General features: G+C 44.4%; 1 protein-coding gene across 2 annotated transcripts; it reads left to right on the forward strand.

Annotated features, from left to right (window-relative positions):
- Positions 1-8,382: 8,382 nt before the first annotated feature.
- Positions 8,383-20,182, forward strand: zgc:63972 (protein CutA homolog). 2 transcript variants are annotated; one of them, XM_047569040.1, is made up of 6 exons: positions 8,384-8,650; positions 9,366-9,514; positions 16,846-16,905; positions 17,631-17,676; positions 17,756-17,805; positions 19,538-20,182. In XM_047569040.1, the coding sequence occupies exons 1-6, from the start codon at positions 8,546-8,548 to the stop codon at positions 19,638-19,640; spliced, it is 513 nt and encodes a 170-aa protein (XP_047424996.1). In that variant the 5' UTR covers positions 8,384-8,545; the 3' UTR covers positions 19,641-20,182. The 2 variants fall into 2 exon arrangements, with proteins under 2 accessions (XP_047424997.1, XP_047424996.1); XM_047569041.1 differs by lacking the exon at positions 16,846-16,905 and having other exon boundaries at positions 8,383-8,650.
- The last annotated feature ends 404 nt before the right edge of the window (positions 20,183-20,586 follow it).

Genomic DNA, 20,586 nt, shown 5'->3' on the forward strand with positions numbered 1-20,586 from the left:
CGTTATGCAGCCTACATTACAGGTTGATTATCTGAGGCATGGCTAACACGTCCAAGTTAAATATGATTGATCAAGCGAGCGAGGGGCAGGTTTCTTTCCACATAATTTCCTCTTTATACACACGCATTAAAGAGACAAGCGGACGGCGGTGTGAGGAAATTAATTCCATTTATACCGACCGGCCACGGCGACTTGGAACGCGCATTTTTCCTCGGCGTGAACGGAGGGTCTCCGGAAAAGCTGACAGATTTTTAATATAGCCCGTGCAGGTGTGTGACAGTCCGAAGAAGCCATTAGATGAAAATTGGAGAAAACAAAGCACGGGCGAGCGCGTCTCGGAGCAGCTCTTCTGTCTTCATTGTGTCAGCCGGGCAGAAGCAGGCCACAGGGTCCATGGCACAAACATGTGGACAAATCTAAAGAATAACATAAAAAATATATATATATATATATATATATATATAAGATTCTACCTACAGTATAGCCAGCTGCTCTCTCTGTTTGTTCTTCCTGTTGTGCCAGGCAGCCCTGACAAATATAAGCCAACTGATGCAATAGAAAAACCTTTTAGGCCCCCCCCACACCACCCTCTTTCTCTCTGCCTCCCGTGCAGTTACACACTAATGGATCTATTTTCCAGCTAAGAGCATATCTTACCTAATGTCTCATACAGGATTAATAAACAATTTATGACTATCAGTCTTCAAAAAGGCCGATAGGATCATTTTTCTGAGAGCTCAAATGTCTCTCTCTTTTTTTTTTTTTTGTTGCGTGTGCGCGGTTTCAGACGAGATAATGAAAGTTTATCAATGCCTGTTATTAGGCGCTCATTAAAAGAAGCAACAAGACATGTTTATTAATGTTTGCCGTTCCAGTTCTGTTCCATTAACCGCGGCTGGAATTCCATTTGTGTACATATACATAACTTTACTGAAGTAAATTGCCAAGTGGCGTCTGGTTTGCGAACACATCACCAATTAGCCCGGCAAGTGCTTTCTATTGGAAGATAAACCCTTTGGAAAATTGAATGTGGGATTCCTCCCGCGATGGAAGCTGGCTGCGTTCACGGACGGATAATGAAATGTTCTGAGGTGCAAAGAGCCTACGGTGCCTGCGCCCCGGTCGAGCTCCTCGGCCGTGAAGATTCATATCAGGTGAAATAACCGTGTTATTGATACCCTTTAATATCCCTCCGATGTGATGATAGCCCGATCCAGCTGGAAACTCCTGGAAAGGGAGCAGATCAGATCTCGGCTGGTGGGCCCCCCTGCGCAACTTTTCACACGCGACCGACCGACTGGCCCGTCGCCAAAGAACCGAGGCGTTCGGAGTGTTGGCTGCGAGTCTCCGCTAGGTGCGCGCACGCGATCGTCCTCACGTTCCTTTAGGATGATTTGGTGCCTGCGACTCCCTCTGTCCCTGGCCATCTGTTGGTCTATTCCCCCTCTCATCTATATGGATAACAAGACATGCATTAGAATAGCTAATACAACAGGCTGCATATGGTGTACGTACAGTAACAAGGTGGATGATGCTTCGAGGGCGTGCTCTGCTCGGGTCAAGAGGTCAGAACGACACGGAATCACCTCAGAATTGGACTTTATTATACACTCACGTGGGAGGTCGCACACGGCACCCCCAAGGCAGAATATGCACCGTTTTTTTTTGCCTGTAAATAGATCGCTGTTGACCTGTTTTTTGTTCACAGTAAATATAGCCACATTTTAAACAGGCGCGCTGTAAGGTCACATTTATCTTTCTGTCGGCGCCTGCAGGGGGGGAAAGCAGAGAAGGAGGGAAAACTACCGGAGAGGAGGTACAACCCACGGGAGGAGGAGGCTGTGGCGGCGCTGCTCCGGCTGAGGGGGGAAAGAAAAAGAAAAGCGAGGAGACGTCGGAGAGGGTTGTTGTTGAGGGAGATTCCTCCGGTGGTTAAACAAAAACGAGGAGGGGGGGCCGGGTCCGGGGCCCGGGCCGAGGAGAAGTCCCGCCGGATGAGCTCCGCGCTAAGAAGCGCTCCCGCCCCGAGGGAGGCGCCGTCCGCGTCCAGATGCTGAGTGCACAGTTGACGACTGACGCCCCGGAGGGAGCGGAGTGATTGTGAGCGCGGGCGCTCGCGTACGTGTTAGTCTGGGATTCTCACTAAATATTTCAAAGGGCCGAGAGAGGGAAAACAAAGGGAAAGTGGATATCAGTATCTGGAGCAGGAGTCCCAGAAGAGACACCCGAAGGAGCCCCCTTCTCCCAGTTACAACAGAATAAAATCGTTTGATCTGTGCCTGCTCCTGCTTCTATTGTTATCCGCTGTAAACCTCACCCACCTCCTCCTCCCCCTCCCGTCTATATTCATCGTAGCGCCGCGAATAACGGTTGAGGCCAACAAATATGAGCAGAATAAATATGTTTACTCGTGCAACCTGCAAAACGCCTGATGCCGCCAGAGACGAGCAGCTAATTTGTAGCGTTTTTATTCACCTTCCCACTTTAATTACCTCTCTGAGTGCAGCCTCCCCTACCACCACCACCTCCACCACCGCCGCCACCTAGTTGCACACCTGACTCTGTGTAGCTTCTCGAGTCACGTGCAATTGCCAGCAGCATTTGCCTCGTTCTCCTCTAATCCACTGGTTAAATTAACCCGTTTCCTCGACTACTCACGGACGAGCATGAATTGGTTAATAGGAGGGCCGCAGCTGACGGCAAAATCTGTCATACGCGACTTAACGAAACAGATTCTGAAACAGACTGAGACTTTTTAACTGCACAAATACGGCCACGCCGGCTGCTGAGGCTGAGTCACAACTGTGAACGTCTTGAAAGACTAAAAAACAAAATCGCATCTGCTTTTATCTGGCTGCAGATGCCCGCTACGTACGGCGACAGGAGAATTAAATAACACTGTGGTGTTCGTTCTGGGATTCCGCTGGGAAACTTTTGGCATTTGTATTCATGGGATACACTCTAACAAATCCATTCTCTGATGACCTGCACAATATTTGGAAGGCGGTCATAATGAAATGCCTGATCGGCTTATCTGCATTGGCGGCGTCGTTTAAGCAACAACAAACCAGGTGAAGACGCTCAGTCGATGCGGCCGCCCGGCTATTGAGCGGGGCTTTGGTTTAGACCGCTTCCTAATGGGTCAGGACATCTGTGTTTGCTGTATATTGTTGAAGTGGATTGTTCATCCTCGATACCAAACATCCTTATCAGTTAGCGGTAACACACACACACGTACCCCGCAGCGTCCTCTTCGGCCGGCCATTTCCTTATCGCCACGTTGCATGAACCAACCCCATTCATTAGCATTGATTTCCCTTTGAACGACCACAAAACGGTCTTCTGCCCATCCCCTTCCCTCCGTCCTTCTCTCTGCCTCCTTGTTCCGCCCCCGACCTCATCTCCTCTGTTCCTCCTCTGGCTCTGAACTGAACTGAACGGGTCCCTTCGTCTAGAACCCCCCTGCACACCTGGTGTTAATTGCTCACTGCAGCTGCAGGTTATCAACAGGCGTGCAGCGGAGGTCTGAATAATAAGCTGGGCTAAACAAGACCCTGACAGATAACAGCTAATACGGGAATGAAGCCGCCGCCGCTGGTGCTGCTGCTGCTTTCTTACCACCGACGATGAAATGGGTGGAGGAGAGATTAGATGAAGTGGTTGCGGGTTTAGAGGTGACTCATAAAAAGGGTAAACAGGAGTGAAGGCAGTTGGTCGGCTGATTATGGGCTCTATAAAAGGTTGCCCTAAGCGTGCCTCTGGCTGCCCTTTTTGTGGTGATTCCTGCATTTCCATAATGGCACTTGCTGATGGTTCGGCGTCCGTCTATCACACACACTCCCAGATGCACGCTCCACATCTCAACTTCCCCGGCTCAGAGTTTGATCTGCATTGGCATCGATGAGTGAATCGATTTTGTCCAGGGGCCCTGTTTTTAACAAACGACTTCGCCTTTTGCAGACAGAATCTCTCCAGAGCCGAACCTTTAAAACTTTTGCTAAATTCTTTTGTGCGGGCATCGTCATGCACACAGCGTCAGGGAGGCGCATGCATCCTGCATGAGCGCGACGCCCACCATTAACCCACCTGTGCTGTTCAGTTTTTTTTCTCATCGCTTGGAACTCTCATGGGCGCACGCACGCACGTGCATTTCTCTTCATAGTTTCCCGTTCAAGAGTCATCAATCATGGCGGCGTCGGTGGAAAACACATTAAGGCGCTGGTCAAATTTCAGCGGAGAACTGGCGCAGTCGGAAGCGACGCCTTTTCACACGTAACCCCCTTTCGCACACGCACGCTCTCTTCTTCCATTAAGTCGCCACTGTTCATCCTCCACGTTATTGCCTTCGGGCACTCTAACTCGGAGTCTGAACTTATTATGCATCTGCCTTCTCTGAATTTTGGGGCACTCAGCTTGTGAATGGAGAAGGAATAAGATCATTCTACGTGCGTCAGCACAAGGAGCGGGCTGGCTGCAGACGACTAGGTGAGGAGAGTGTAATGAGGAGGCACAGGTTTTTTCCTGTAGCCGAGGTTGCCCCCCCAACCCCCCCACACCACCACACCGCACTCAGGATAGGTTTATTTCTCTCAGCCAATCAAGGATGATGTGATTAAAGCCCCTCAGTTGCTGCAGGTGAACTCTTCAAGAACAGATTTATGAGAATATTTAACATTTTTCGCTCCGGATTCTTTCTTCCTCTCTCAAACCCAGTCAAGTAAAATGTTCAATTTCTCTCTCTTTGTCTCTCCAATGTTCTTTTCCCCTCAAGGCAAGTATTGGATCTGGGTCTTGGATATGCATAGCGTGCTCATTTTGCTACACAAACATAATATGCTCAGTTTTTGCATTTTTTATTTTTATTTATTTTTTTTGGCGGAGAGTGCCGCACAAATAACTTGACAGTGTGGATTTCTGAAAAAATGGCTTTGTGGCCTCCGATGGTCATGACATGGAGGGCAAGAAAAGAAGATCAAGGAAGAGCATGGAGGGAAGATGACAAGATATGGTGTTTGTCTGATCCTTGAGAGGGGAGGTTTCATTACCTGAGGGACTTGAGTAGGGGATGTCTCGGCGGCGGTGTATTTTTTTATTTATTTTTTTTCCTCCCCGCTACTTGTCAGAGTTGTGGCTCTGCTAACATACACTTCTGTGTTTTTAGTCACTCCGGGATTTCAGTGGCACCCGCAGGAGCCAGACAGCCCAGGAATCAGCTGTGACGGATGGCTTTGTTTGGTCCGAGAGGATGGAGGGGTCGCCGGGGTTCACAGAAGTGATGGAGACACTTCCCTGGCTCGGCCCCCATGACTTGTTTTTAATTAACCTCTTTGGGAGAAGCAGTCGAGGTAATCACAACCTGGAAAGTCCCATCATTAAGACTTATCTGACCTGAGTGTCCAATAGTGTGTCCAGTTTCTTTCTTTACCTCCTATTGAATGCAGTAATAGCACTGCCGCCGCGGAAGAAGGAAACACTGGTGAAAGTCTGCAGAAGAACCTTAGAAGGACCATAGACGGTTTAAAGTGAAGCTAAAGCAAGTACATTGTTGTATAAGTTTAGTTTTAGTTCGTTATTTGACTAATTGGTATGGGTGTGTAACTTGAAGGGAAAAATCATTTAAAAAAAATATATAAAAATGTCTAATCAACCAAAGATTTTGCAACCCCGCCTCCTGCAGTACCTCCCTGGACCCCCTAGGGGGAGTCTAGTGAGTCTGATGGAAGCGTGGTCGGGTCATTAATACCATGGCTCCACTCTCAGACCGTACTGCGCAGACTCTGGCTCCAAAACTCCCAAGATGCCGGCGCACGTACCCCTGGGAAAATAGCGTAGACCATATTTATATACAGTCTATGCGTTTTCTGTAAACTCCAATGCCCATCTTCAAACACATGACTGTTTTTCACTCTTAATTGGCCTCTAATCCTCCTCGCTGCAACTGTGGCCTGTTTCACAGCGAGGCGGCAACACTTATCCCACCACGATCAGTTTAATGGCAAATTAGGCAAGGCGATGTCTTGCCAAATTCCTTTGTACCTATCCCCGTCTCATTTTCTCCTCTCTGCTCTTATTGTGGACCTCATTAAATATAAACAGACACGGGGAGCAAATAGAAAAATAAAATTCTTATTTTAGACTTCTGAGGGGACAAACAGGCCTCAGCGTTCCTCGGGGGACGCGCACCCCTCCGAGTGATGCCCCAGAACGAGCAGATCAAACGCCTCTCCTCCAGCTCCTTCGGCTTTCTTCCCATCTCTCTATTTTGGTTTCCTTCTTTCATGTCGGGGGGGGAACAGTGGCTTAAGTGGCTCTATTCGAGCTCTCTGACTGGCTCTCAAATGAAGCTCGTGTGAGCTTGGGAAATAAATTGGTTTGTTCTAAGCCGCGGCTCTTGTGGTGCCCCCTGCTGTTACACCTCCGATCTGTGTCTTGTCCAGTGGAGAAGGGTGTCGGGGGGGAGTGGAGGGAGGGTTGAGGAAAACAAAGTACACCAGGCTTGTAAGCAATAGGTCAAGGAAATAAATAAATAAATAAATAAGGGGCAGGGGAGCGAGGGGGAGGGATTGGATGAGTCACACGTCTCGCTGTGTTGGAGCATTTACATTTCATTTCAGTGGACGGGAGCTTTGCACATGCTAAATGAACACTCTGCATGTTATTTATTCACAGTGGAAGAAACGAAGGAAGGGATGGAGACGCCGAGATATGCACGAACCCACAGCTCCACCATGTGGACGTGGAGCATGAAACAACTTCATGGAAATGCAACAGATATTCTACCTCAGCTGAACTGAATTCTAACACCTCACATATTCCCTGACGCCACAACTCATAACCGCGCCGACGGATTCGATGCAGCGCTAAAACATTCGTTTAACCGTTTGTTTATTTCTCCGCCGTTTCCAAACGAATCCCGTGTCTGACTTGGAACATTTTTCCTTTGAAACACCCTGTGATTGTTTTGTATTTTCCTCATTCACACGAAGAAGAATTGTTTCGTGGCTCATCTCAGCGCATGTTCGCACTGTCTTTGTGTTTGCACTGCTCCTCCCGCTCACAAAGAGGATGTGCAAATAAAGAGAAACTGGAATTCCTGGCTCAGAATTTCTGTGTGTGTTTAAAATAAGCCTCTGCAACATTGCAGCTAACCAGTAAACGTCCCAGGTGTTTCATTAGAGACTGGTAGAGACAGTGCTGCTGTCGATGTAGATCCTGTGACTTGTTGCAGTGGGTTTATTAATAAGTTCAGCATTAATGCTCTTATCTTTTATCATTTATTTACACTAACTCTGTTGAGCAGATGGGCTCTTTGAGATTGCAAGGCAGTGCGCCGCTTTGTACATAGCACACACAATCTGCTGAAACATGTCATGTGAAAAACGCGGTAACCACGCTGATCAGCCACAACATTATGACAGGAGAAGTAAAGAACACTGACTACTTTGTGACAATTAAATGTTCTTCTGGGAAACTTTTGGACCTGGCCTTCATGTGGATGTTAATTAGACACGTACACACACACATATATATTTATATGTGTGTGTGTGTTTAAATATACATTTTAGTTCACAAAGGATGTGAGCAACAGAGCAGTGATGAAAGGTTGCTGTTAAAAGCTATTTTAACATATTCTCCTAAACCCTCACAGAATGTAGTTAAAAGTGTGATTTTAGACTAAAGAGAGGAAAAAAAGCAGAATTTTAATGTTGCAGCAGACTGAGCTGGATTTATTTTAAATCCGCATAAAATAAATAAATAATAAATAAATAAATAAAAAAATAATCATGGGTTTTTTACCACATGCACATACCACAGTCACATGTTCACATCACTGGTCACGTGAATGTTATTAAGTAAGAAGTGTATTATTACTGCATAAAATAGAAGTAGGACTATGAGTACTGTAAAGTACTGGTTCAAAATTAACTCACTGAGCTCACTGTACACATTTACTAAACAACATTTAAAATTCCCTTATCATTCAATAGGATGGATGTGGCATGCGTGTATTTTGCTTTTGCACATCTTTTAACATGTTTTCATGTGCATTTATCACGAGTTTTTCAGTATTTATAGGTTTTACTGTATTGTCTTTTTCCCTTGTACTGCTCTGCAGCACTGCCCCCTCATCCAAGACAATTTTTCTCCAACTGGTATTCACATATTTGTTGTTTTTCTCTTATTACTGCGCTCAGCTGTGTGACCATAACAATGACACAACCCCAGCGAAGAAGAAGTCATGTTTGTTTGGCACCAAAGCCGATTATAACCGCGGCCCTGTGGCGGTGGCGGTGGGGTTGTCGAACTCGAAACGTCATTGGTCGTCGGCGGAGCAGGAAGCGCCGGCGACCAATCAAACGCTTCGGAGGTTTATCGCCGGATTTGACCCAGTGCCGTCTACCTGTGGCGCGCCGTGCGTTCGCTTCTTCCTCATGACTTTCATCTCGAGGTGACGTCGCTGACGCACTGGAGGTGTCTGCGGTTCTATGGACGAAGTTGTGCTCAGTTTGCGCCTCCCGTCATTCGCTCCCCCCGGACTCTGGGAATGACATTTGTTGCAACTACCAGGATGCAGTGGCTGTGCCAGCGGTGCCATAAAGAGACTGCCCTCAACTCTGCCTTCCGCTCGGTGCTGCTCATGTCATGTGTGGTGAGTTACATAGTTATGTTGTGGACTTTTATCAACGTTTCTTACTTGAAACAGAGACAAGTCTTCCTGTGTATACAGTAAGTTCTGCCTCCGTCCTTGTGCATTCGCCCCAATCTTGTAATTTAGAAATATTTCATTATTATATTTCGTCATATATATATATATATACACAAAAAATAATTTAAAAAAAAATATGTAAATAAATTTATTTTTAATTTTTATTTTTTAAATTTAAAATGTATTTATTATTTTATATTATATACATATATATTTTTATCTTCCACTTATTCCTAATTGTGTTTTTTAAGATTTGTGTTATTTTTCCTACTGAGCTACTGTGGCCAAGCGATTTCCTTCGTGGATCAATAAAAGTCTAAAAGGGTTTAGAAAGGATTTTTCCTTTACAATAATTTGTATCGTACGTGTCTGCTGTACAAGGGAAGTAGGACAGATTATAAAATTGGTCACTGCATCCAAGCCAAGGCCAATACTCATTTGTCTGTGACAGACAGCGCCAAATAATAAGGGGATAATCCAATCCAATCCAAACATGGCAGTCCCTTCAGAGGGCTGGAGATAATTAAAAGCGTGTCCCCTTCGTCCAAGCACTTAACATCCAAATGGTAAAATAATAATAATTATAATGGGCGCAAACGGAGGGAAGGCAGATGTGTCAGGATGTTGACGGCCGTGTCCTGTTGTAACGCTTCTCTAGTTCCTGGTCCTGTCTGTGTCCCTGTACCCTGGGCTGTGGTCCATTGGGGTCCAGCTTCATTCAGTCTTCACAGGGAGCTATGTGCCAGGCCACTACTCCGTCCTCCTCATCAACAGTCCCAACGAACAGGCAGCCAAGGACATCGGCAGGTCAGCTTGCATCTTGCAGTCTTTGAAAATCAATTGTTTTAACTAATCTCTGTCGAATATTATTACATTTTTAAAGCTTAGATGAGAATATCATTGTTTATCGGGTGCACTAAAACAAAAAAGGGAATAAAAGACACCTGTCCATGCTGACAATATCTCTTAACACTGACTTCCTTATTGTATTTTAATTGGTGCAACAGCAGAAGTTGTGTGGCAGATTGTGGTCGTTGCCTGGCAACCTCATGGCAACAGCATGACTTCAGGAAGTCATTGCACTTGGCCAAGATAAACTCTGATATGACGCACTAAAGGTCAAAGATGTTTGTTACTGTCCTTTCAAGCACATACAGCAGGGGCTGCACATAGTCCTGTGTCTTCCAGTAGCTTCATGTCCCTGGAGGAACGTCCTCTCATCTTACAATACAATACAAGGACATGAGCATAAAGTTTGTGTGTGAACACCTATGTGCACAAAACAGTGCAAACACTGTGGTGCAAACAGTGTAGATAAACAGTGCAAGAATGCGAGACAGTCAAACGCTTGGGAGACAAAGCTTATATACAGTGGTGTGATAAGTGGTGTATGTGTTTGCCCCTTCCTGATTTCTTTTCGCATGTTTGTCACAGATCAAACTAATTTAAATATAAGACAAATGTGACACAAGTAAACACAAGATGCTGCTTTCAAATGAAGGAAAAAAAAATCTGTGTGAAAAAGTGTTTGCCTTGTGGTTTATCACACCTGAGCTCAATTTCTCTAGTCACAACCAGACGTGATTACTGCCACACGTGTTCTCAACCAAGAAATCAATTAAATTAAATAGGATGTGCCTGACAAAGTGAAGTAGACCAGAAGATCCTCAAGACACTATGCAGAGAGCCAAAGAAATTCAGGAACAAATGAGACAGAAAATAAGTAAGACATCTATCAGTCTGGAAGAAGTTAGACTAGACTAGACTAACCTATATTTGTCCCACAATGGAGAAAATGCAGTTTGCAACAGCATACATAGAGACAGAAAAGTAACTCTCTGTACAGCAGGAAAAAGCTGTGATTTACGTCATATTAATTCATAGAAAATAAGGAAATAGATCAAGAGGAAGTGTAAGCGAAACGTGACAGTTAAAAGGTCTTCAGTCTACAAATAGATAGATGGATAGATTTCTTTATTCATCCCTGAAGGGGAAATAGGTTGTCACAGCAGTCCAGTATTTGAATACAATAAAATGCAATAGAATAAAGGGGAAGTTGCTGTTGGCGTCCTTTGCCTTGATGCCCGCACCCCAGGACACCACAGCAAAGAAGATGGTGCTCGCCACAACAGACTGATAGAACATCTACAGCATTAAAGGACCTGTAAAGCTGGCTGAGGCCCTTCTTGTAGACCGCCTCTGTGTTAGTCAGTCCAGTCTCAGTCCAGTTTATTGTCCAGTGAGACCCCCAGGTACTTGTACGCAGGTACCATCTCCACATCCGTCCCACCGATGCAGACAGGAGAGGGCAGGGGCTTGTTCCTCCTGAAGTCCACCACCATCTCCTTCGTCACGTTGAGCTGCTGGTGGTTCACCAACACACCACTTCACAAAGTGGTCGACCAGGTCCCTGTACTCAGTCTCCCTCCTCCTCCCCCTCAACACACCCCACAATGGCCGTGTCATCAGAGAATTTCTGCAGATGACACGACTCAGTGCAAAGTCAGCAGTGTACGTGATGAAGATGAAGGGGGACAGTACAGTTCCCTGGGGGGCCCCGATGTTACTAATGAGACGGTCGGACACACAGTTCTGTCATCTCACAAACTGTGGTCTGCCCGTCAGATAGTCATCGACCCAAGTGACGAGGGGAGCACCAACCTGCGTGTTCTCCAGTTTGGCCTTCAGCAGTCTGGGCTGGATGGTGTTGAAGGCACTGGAGAAGTCAAAGAACATGATCCAGACTGAGGTGTTGGGTCTGTCCAGGGAGGAGTAGGCCTTCTGGATCAGGTAGATGATTGTATCATCAACGACCAACACATGAGAACATCATAGCACTTCCTTTCGGGATTTAACAATGAACGTCACAGGTTATGAGTTGAGAGAAAAATTGCATTTGTTTTTGTGGGGGACAGATATAGAGCAAAGCAAAACAGAATGAAGCGTTTACACCATGGCTTCCTCGTCATCGTCTGAGGGAGCATTGTCCGAGCCGATGTTGTCATAAACATGTGGATCTGGAAGTGAGTATGGCCGTTCTGTGGTGATGGCTAGAGCCTGGCACTGCACTAGCTGTAGAGATAAGGCCGATAACAATGATTTGCGCAGCAATGGAATCTTGCATGCTTATTCTCTACCCTGTCGGCAAAGCTTCTCCATGCAGGATTCACGCAGATTGGCACACCTTGGTCAACATTGCATCTTCACATAAAGTGGTCTCCATTGGAGGGCCCACTCCGGTGTTAGGTGGAACTGCAAAAAGAATTTCAAAAGGTGACAGGTTAGCTCGCGTGCGATGAAATCCATCATGACGTGCTGGAATGGTTTGTTCGGCGGAGGATGTGCTGCTGGGTGTGTGGGGGATTTGGTTTTTCCTGGATTGTTTTGTGCGCAGATCATGCATTTTGAGCAATAATCTGCTGCGAAAGATGTGAAGCCTTTTGTAAACCAATATTTTTGTACTGATGCACACATTCCTCCTTTAGGTACATGGTGTGATCAGGGCCATGCCAAACGCCGTCAAGATAGGAGCACTGACTCGGACCAGAGTGATCGTGCAACAGGGGTATAATTGAATTGGAAGAGAGATCAGAGAGGGAAGCAGGAGGAAACGTGAGAAATGGAGCAAGAGAGAGGGTTACAAGAAAGAGAGGAAGTGGGTTTTAATGCAGTCGTTTTTGCAGTGGCGTATGCTCACGTGTTTTTTAGTAGCAACAGTGTCTTTGATTAACTGAAGTTTGCTCAAGGAGGCTTTATGGCCTTCTGCAGCAAGATAGCAGAGAAGTGTCCCTGTGTCTTTGTCTCACCCAGTGTGTTTACATGCAGAGCTTAATCGAGCTATGCTCAAAATTCGACTTTCTCATTACAGTCCTTGTCCCAGTTTACATGCAGCGCAAAAAAATCGAATAACTGTTCTCCTCTTCCACACAAGGTGGCGATACGTGTCTTTTCAGCGAGATAATACCACGTTAATACGGCCCGATTTTCGGGTTGACCTATTACATGATATAATAAATTAGAGTCGTTCATGCGGCGGACCGGCATCTCAAACAACATCCAGACAGATATTAGAACATTTTTTAATCTTGTACGTAATGTTCGCGCTACTTCTGGTGCAGGTAAGATCCGCGCTATCCCTCAGACGGCTCCGTTTCTCTTCTTCTTCTTCTACGCCCGGCTTTCTTGGACGTGTTTATTCCTGGGTCACACACCAGCGCAGCGGTCGTGGAGCATGCGCACACGCATTATCCGATGAAAACTCAGATTTCAATCGCATTATCTGGGTGTCTCAATCGGACATGTTTACATGCACTTAAGTTCTCCTGTTATAGTCCGATTAAGGCAATAATTCGTTTTTTTCACGTGCATGTAAACGCACTGACTGTTGTTTGGAAGGAGCAAATATCAGCAAGTCATCGACATATAGTAACAGCGCCGTCCCTGGAGTAAGTGTCAGAGAGGAGAGACTCCAACCTAGAGCCTCACAGAAGATGGTGGAGTTGCATGTTAACCCCTGACAGAGACGAGTCCAAGTGTATTTCTTCCCTTCGAATTGGAAGGCAAACCAAAACTGAGAGTCTGGGTGAACGGGGACAGTACAGGGGTTAGGTACATTTGGAGTTAGCCTACCGAGTGGAGTTTTGTGCAGGACCTGCAGGCGGTAAATTCAGCTATTGTCGCTCTGTCCTTCCAGGCTAAACTTTTTGACAGGAATATTGATGTTGTTGTGATCTGTAGTCTGATTTTGGTACAGTTTGAACTGGAGGACATTATTTAATGACACCTGCGTCATGTTTACTGGTAGACCACAAAGTAGGAGGGGGAGGGGCTCACCACGAGCTGCACAGAGCATAGTTGATTTAGAATAGAGGAGCTATGGTCTGGTGGGGGAAGGGTTGTAGTCACGCACTTGTGTGGGGTGGGCTTCTTCATAAACTCGCCCACGCTCTTCCAGGAACCTGCAGTAGGTTTGGTTAGACAAACATGAGGTACAGAGCCAGAGACATGATAGAAGTTCTTCTGTATATCTGTGACAGTGACAGACTAAGCACAATAATCATCATCAAAATACAGATCTGTCAAGGTATCGGAGAATCTTTTCAAAGTAAAATCAAGTCTTTTTCCCTGAGAGCAGGGAGGAAGAATGGCTGGGAGTTGATGTAGGTAGTCCACTCTGAGCACTGGCGTCTGACAGCTTGCTTGACTGTAACGATGGAGCTGTGCTCGGTGGCGGTTTGTATGGTGGTGGAACGTCCAGCTCATCATCCATTCTGCGGACCTCTGACAGGCTGGGATAATGTCCCGATGTGGGTGTAGTTGTGTGCATTGGCAGTTTATCTTTCCCTTTCTGTCCTTCCTCACTTCCACTACCACTCACATTCAAAGGCATCTGTTCCTGCAACTGCTTTCTCTGCCTGAGTTCACATTCATCCATCCACAATTTCCACACATCCATTTCATTCTCCAACTCTTGCAGTTTCCTTCCATTCACTTTACTTTTGCTCTTCTTCTATCTATGTCTTTCTGTATACTTTCTTGCAATTTTCTCAACTGATTTTCGCTCAGGCTGCCCTCACTTGGGAAACCTTGTTCACTGCTCCACTTAGACATACATTGCACAGATTTATTACCATGTTTCTTTTTTCATTGCCTGGCATATGGGGGACTGACAATTCTCATCCGGAGATTGACCTTTACTGCCATTGGAGCCCATTTTTCCAACCGGACTCTAAACGGTCCCAATTGGACTCTAACACATTTTTTTTCCCCGGCAAAAATGGTTTCCTGACAGGCGAACTCAATTTACGGATGTTTTGACATGGAATAAAAGTTCTTTCTTACCCATCTTTTTTGAGCGGCCTTTTCATTCAGTTAAGGCATCTCCGATGCCCGTTTCACTCGTCCTTAAATGTTCAGGGTGTAGCAGGAATAATCCTGGACCAACCGCCGTCCACAGAGACGGCGATCAGCCTGGTATCCCACTTCTGACACCAAATTGTGATGGCAATTCTTCTGTCCTCAAAGTGTTGTTCAAATGACGGCTGTCCAGCCAGTTCTTCTATATGTGAAGCAGGTTTATTTTTACCCGTGGAGAGCAGTTCTCTGTACAACAGGAAACAGCTCTAACTCTTGTCTGTATTAACATTATTTTATATCAGTGCACGAACATCTCAAAATGGCGATTATACAGAACACGTGAGCACGTCCTTTCCATGGACTTTCCACTTCTCAAGTCTTACCTCTTCACAGAAAAGAAGTGAGAAGATCAAGAGAAAGTGTAAGCGAAGTCAAACGAGACAATTCGGCCAGCCATCTGTTTGTGACCTCAAGAGAACTTGGGTTCTACACCAGGACACTGATCCAAAACACACCAGCAAGTCCACCTCTGAATGGATGAAGACAAACAAAATGAAGACTTTGGAGTGGCCTAGTCAAAGTCCTGACCTGAATCCTAGTGAGATGCTGTGGCATGACCTTAAAAAGGCGGTTCATGATCAAAAACCCTGAATTACAGCAATTCTGCAAAGATGAGTGGAACAAAACTCCTCCACCGAGATGGAAAAGACTCATTGCAAGTTAAGGCTTGATTACAGTTGTTGCTGCTAAGGGTGCCCTAACCAGTTATTAGGATTAGGGGACAATCACTTCTTTCACACAGAGCCATGTAGGTTTGGATTTTGTTTTCCCTTAATAATAGAAACCTTCGCTTAAAAACTGCATTTTGTCTTCTGTTATGTTTGACGGAAAGGACATTTTCCTCAAACGTATCATAAAATTGCAAAGAGAACTTTATGACTAAATTATAATACATCAAGAACTCTGAGTTTATTGGAGATGAATAAGGTTGTGAATACCACAAAGAGGTGATGTTCATGTTCAAACTCGGAAAATGAAACCGTTTCATTTAACACACAGGTGTCAAACATACAGCCCGCGGGCCAAAAGCAGCACATCAGAAGGTCTAATCTGGACCTAAGAATGAATTTGCATAGTGCAAAAATTACATTGAAGACATTTCCAGTAAAAGTAACTGCTATTCCTGGGTTTCACACAGTTTTAGAGTTGTGGACATAACGCAACACTGTGACCTAGAACTATACAGAAATTGCACTTTTTCCTTTATTTATAGGTTAATATGCTATTGTGTTATTGGCCCAACCCCATTGAGGTGAAAGTGGGCTGTATGTGGCCCCTCAACTAAAATGAGTTTGATACCCCTGGTTTAACATATATCATATTCATCACAGTGGCAACCTTTGAACCTCTACTGCAATGCATTTTGAGATATTTGCTTGCCTAGTGTTGAGTGCTTATCTACTACCATCTTTCTCCAGAAAATGAACGCAGTTTGTGCAAAAAAAAAAAATCCACATATTGTTTTAGCAATAGCATGTTAGCACAGACTTTTGGATGCAGCGATAGGTCGACAGAAATGTGGAGAAACAAACACAACTTCAGGTTCTGTTTTACACAGATTAAATATACCAGAGGAAGAAGATCGAGAGAGCGTCATTCCTTGTCTTTATATTTTGCTAAGCTAATTGACTTTGTTTGTTTTCTGTATAGAAAGGTATTCTTATCTGAAAATAGTACTTTCCAAAATGTTTAACAGTTCCTTTAATGTGGTTCCTTTTATTTAAATTCAAATCTTTTGTCTTCTTATGTGGATTGCAAATAAGTCAGAGCGATTAAACCCATTTCTTAGTCTGTATGCACAACTTAAGTTGGACTTTTCTGTGTAGAGAACAGATACGATCTCGTCAACCCCACAAGTGGAGTCGACCGCTGTTTTAGCACATCCTTTCAGTTGGTATATTAGCTGCATGTAAATGAGTTCTTATCTATTAGCCACACATCAAGGAAGTTGCCACAGTGCCGTTCCTAGATATGTAAATCACCTTCTTCACAGGCCCCGACTTGGGGATGGGGACACGGCCAGAGTGGTAGTAAAATATAATATTAGCTGAGCTCTTTTCTGAAACCTCCGCTCTGTAAACCTGCTTGATGAGAACCATAATGAAGGGCTCAGTTTCACGCTGTGATTTATAAACAGCTGGTGGCTTGTGTTTAACATTTCCTCTTTTTTTTGTTTTCATCTGTATCAACCGTCTCTACCATTATGCTTTATTTTCCTCCAGGGCCATCACGGAGAGACGGCTGGCGGCCAGTATTAACATTCTCTCCAAGACCTCCACAATGTAAATCAAACTTGACCCCTACCTTGAAATATATCTTGTCTGCACAACTGACTCACAACCACAAAGACTAGCTTAGCATTAACACAGGAGTTCCTCTTTTCTTTCCTGCTGCATATTTGGGCAGCAGCTGAATGCTTTTACCGAAAACTTGAATGGCAGTCGGCCTTCAACAAGGGCGTGTTTTTTTTTTACATGCATGGATTAGCTTTCCTGCTAATGCATAACCACACAAGGAACAAGGGGGGGGGGGGGGGGGGGAGTGCAAGAGGGCTAACTGAATACAAATGTTACACCAGTGTTTGAGAATGTGGTTAGATTAGCTAAGGGTTAGTAATGGAGGCGATCAGAGTGCAGGTAATGGATGAGCTTCAGCTACATTCAGGTGTATTCCTCCTAAATGTCAGCATTTATGATGAAAGACGCTTAAATGTTTGTTTTTGAGCCGGTGTGCGATATTTCACGATTCATATAATACACCACGTTTAGAGCGGAGAGCGGCAGTTTTGCACCTTGACATCATAAAAGCCTGTCAGGAACGGGTCCGTTAAATCATAGCGACCGTAATAAATGGTTAGGCGTCGCTTGATTGCCGCGTTCTTTTGGTAAATAGTTTTTCATGAAAGCTTTTATCTTTCTGTTATTTTTCACTCCTTTATGACTTGCAGTCTCTCAAATTAAGTCACTGGCGCTGTGTAACTAACGTGTCGTGTTCTCTTGTTCTTTAGGTACTACTGGAAAGGTGAAATCCAGGATGCTAGTGAAATCCTAATGGTAAGCCCTCTGAGATCAGCACGTGAGCGGGCATGTTGAAATAGATCATATGTAAGATGAGATGTCACTGTTGTTGCAGCTGGTGAAAACCAAGACCTCCAGGATCCAGCAAGTCATAGGTTATGTGAGGTAAGAGGCTGCTTAATGTGTCGAGATTGGTCAATTTTTACTTATATTTGGAATTTTTAGATTTTTAAATGTTAATACTTGCGGTGTGCATGTATTAAATGCTATTAAAACCACTGACAGGAGAAGTGAATAACATCGACCGTTTTGTGTCAATTCAATGTTCTGCTGCGAAACTTTTAGACCTGGCTTTTGTGTGGATGTAACATAGACATGTAGCCCTCATCTAAACCAGGCCAGGCACCCCCACCCCATAGCAATGACAGCAGGATGCAGCCTGACACAGACAAAAACAGTATCCAGCTCAAAAACAAACAAAAAAAAACATGAAAAACTGGCCTCCAAATTCACTAGATCCCAAACTGATCAAACATCTGTGGGACTTAACTCACAGCACCCAAAGGCCCCCCACTAACAACAATCTCCTACCAGACACCAGGAAAAATTAGGAAGGTGGTCATAATGTTATGCCGGATATGTGAACTAGATGTTGTTGCTTGTCATTGCTGCAACTGGATTAAATTACATTCACATCACTGCCAGTCTCTGTGTGTGTACGAGAGGAAAACGCAGTTTGAAAATGAGTTTAAACATGGACATTCAGAAGCAGATGCATAGATATGAATGTATTTTAATATACCGTTGCACAAGCAGGTGTTTCTCTGCGTCAGTGTACATGAATTCATGATAAGCTCTGTTCGCCAAGAGAGCTCATACATAGTACATGAAAAACACCATCAATCATTAACAGTTCTTTTTCCTGACACCAGTGAATTCAACTAGTTACGCTGTGTCAGTGCACTGTCACCAGCCGGCACGAACACAAAAAGCGTCTGCTCCGCATGAAGTCAGTAGTTAAGTGGTGGAGATAAAAATAAATAGTAGAGAAGGACTACATAACACAACATAAAACATAATAATAACCTATACATTATGATAACTCTGCATATTTCCCTTTGTTTTAGTGCAGTTTTAACAATACTATGTTTATCATTTACACAGCACAACTTACAGATCATATAAAGCACCAAAAATAATCTTCATCTGGAAATCTTTATCAGAGCCGTATATTAGTCTGGTCAACTGAAATCATGGGCGCCATGTTTGCTACATCAGAGGGAAGATTCTACAGTGTAACCCTATGGGGTGGATGTGCTATGTTGAAATAAATCACTTATTCCCACCATTAACGGGCCTATAAATTTTTCTAAGCCTTTAGTCTAGATAACTAGCTAGCATAAGGCTAGCATAAGGCTAGGTTAACTTCAAACTTCATTGATGTGTAACGCAGTGTTTTTGAGATCAAGGTTCACATTAGTGATGATATGACTCCATTTTTCCTGTATAAAATCTTAACGAGCGTCAAAGAGAGACATTGACACATAACAGTGAGAAATCAGTTGACATCCACTTACTCCTTTTAACCTTCTGCTCCAATAACTTTCTCTGTTTTTGTTCACTGGGGAAAAGGTTCCCCTGTGTTTTCCCGATCACTGTGGCATATTTTGACTTTTAATCCAGTTTTATTCTCTGTTATTGCCACTTCTCTGTGGATGCCGTACAGTCACTAGTTGGACAGACTCTTTCCAATATACGACTCTGATCTTTATTTAAACAGTATGACCCCTAGTGGACAAAGTAGGAACATCAGTTACCTACTACAATAAGTACAGATATATAGTAATTATTAACCTGTATAAACAAACTGGATTATGTGTGTGTGTGTCCCTTCAAGGTCCCTTCATCCCTATGCCAACCCAGAAGTCCTCAGTTTCCCCGTGGAGGACGGCAGTCTGGCTTACATGAAGTGGATGGATGAAGCCATTCCAGATGACTGACGACACATCATTAAAATCAAAGCCAATCTCAGCGTGGACCGGGGCCCCGAACGAGGGAACTGAGCCATGTGCACAGGCGGCTGTTTGGGGGCTTTGGATCGAAAGGGTTCAGAAAGCGCTCTGCTGAAATTAAAGTTTGATGCGTGACATTTACACCATTTTGCTGCTCTGGCCTTTTCGGACAGAAACGATGCGGAGATGTGATCTAAATCCATTAATGTACCACAAAAACTGTCCACCAGAAAAATCTTATATAAAAACGCACAAGGTGCATTAAGCTGCTGACAGACATGACGAGTCCAGCCTACGGTACTCTAAGGGTATCAACCCAATTAAGTCTTTAGTACACATTCAGAGCAACTAGTGTGGCTCCACCTTTAAAAACGTGCCACGGACGATATTCACTGCAATGTTTGTAACGTTTTTATTTCCTTTATTGATGTGGAACAGTCAACAGAACGGCTGTAAAGGCTAAAGGGACAACACTGCTGGATACCACTCCTCCTCTACTCAGGACTGTACTAATAAAACATTTACAACCACCTTGTACAACATTATTTAAATCCATACAGAAATACTGGGTGGTAAATTCATACAGTGAATCATCTTGAGCACGTATCTCAGTCTGGCCAAATAAAAGTTTAATTAAGTAACAAACGCCATCTAATTAGTTTAATGTCACTTGCACATCTTGAGAGCACACGCGAGAGTCTTGCTTTTACTAATAATTACTGCACATAGACTACAAATGGTGCATGTAAGCTTCCTATATTATTAAATATTATCGAATTAATTAAAATTTAAGCAGCTTCAATACTGTTAATTAGAACGAATCTGCGAGGTGTGTCACCATGCTCGCATTAGTGGTTATAGAGAATTTGACAGGCATGCAAAGCTTAACACGTTACACAATAATGCGAAGGCACTAAGCCTCAGTCTGCAGAAA

This window comes from Mugil cephalus, chromosome 19 (genome assembly GCF_022458985.1).
Source record: "Mugil cephalus isolate CIBA_MC_2020 chromosome 19, CIBA_Mcephalus_1.1, whole genome shotgun sequence".
Lineage (NCBI taxonomy): Eukaryota > Metazoa > Chordata > Actinopteri > Mugiliformes > Mugilidae > Mugil > Mugil cephalus.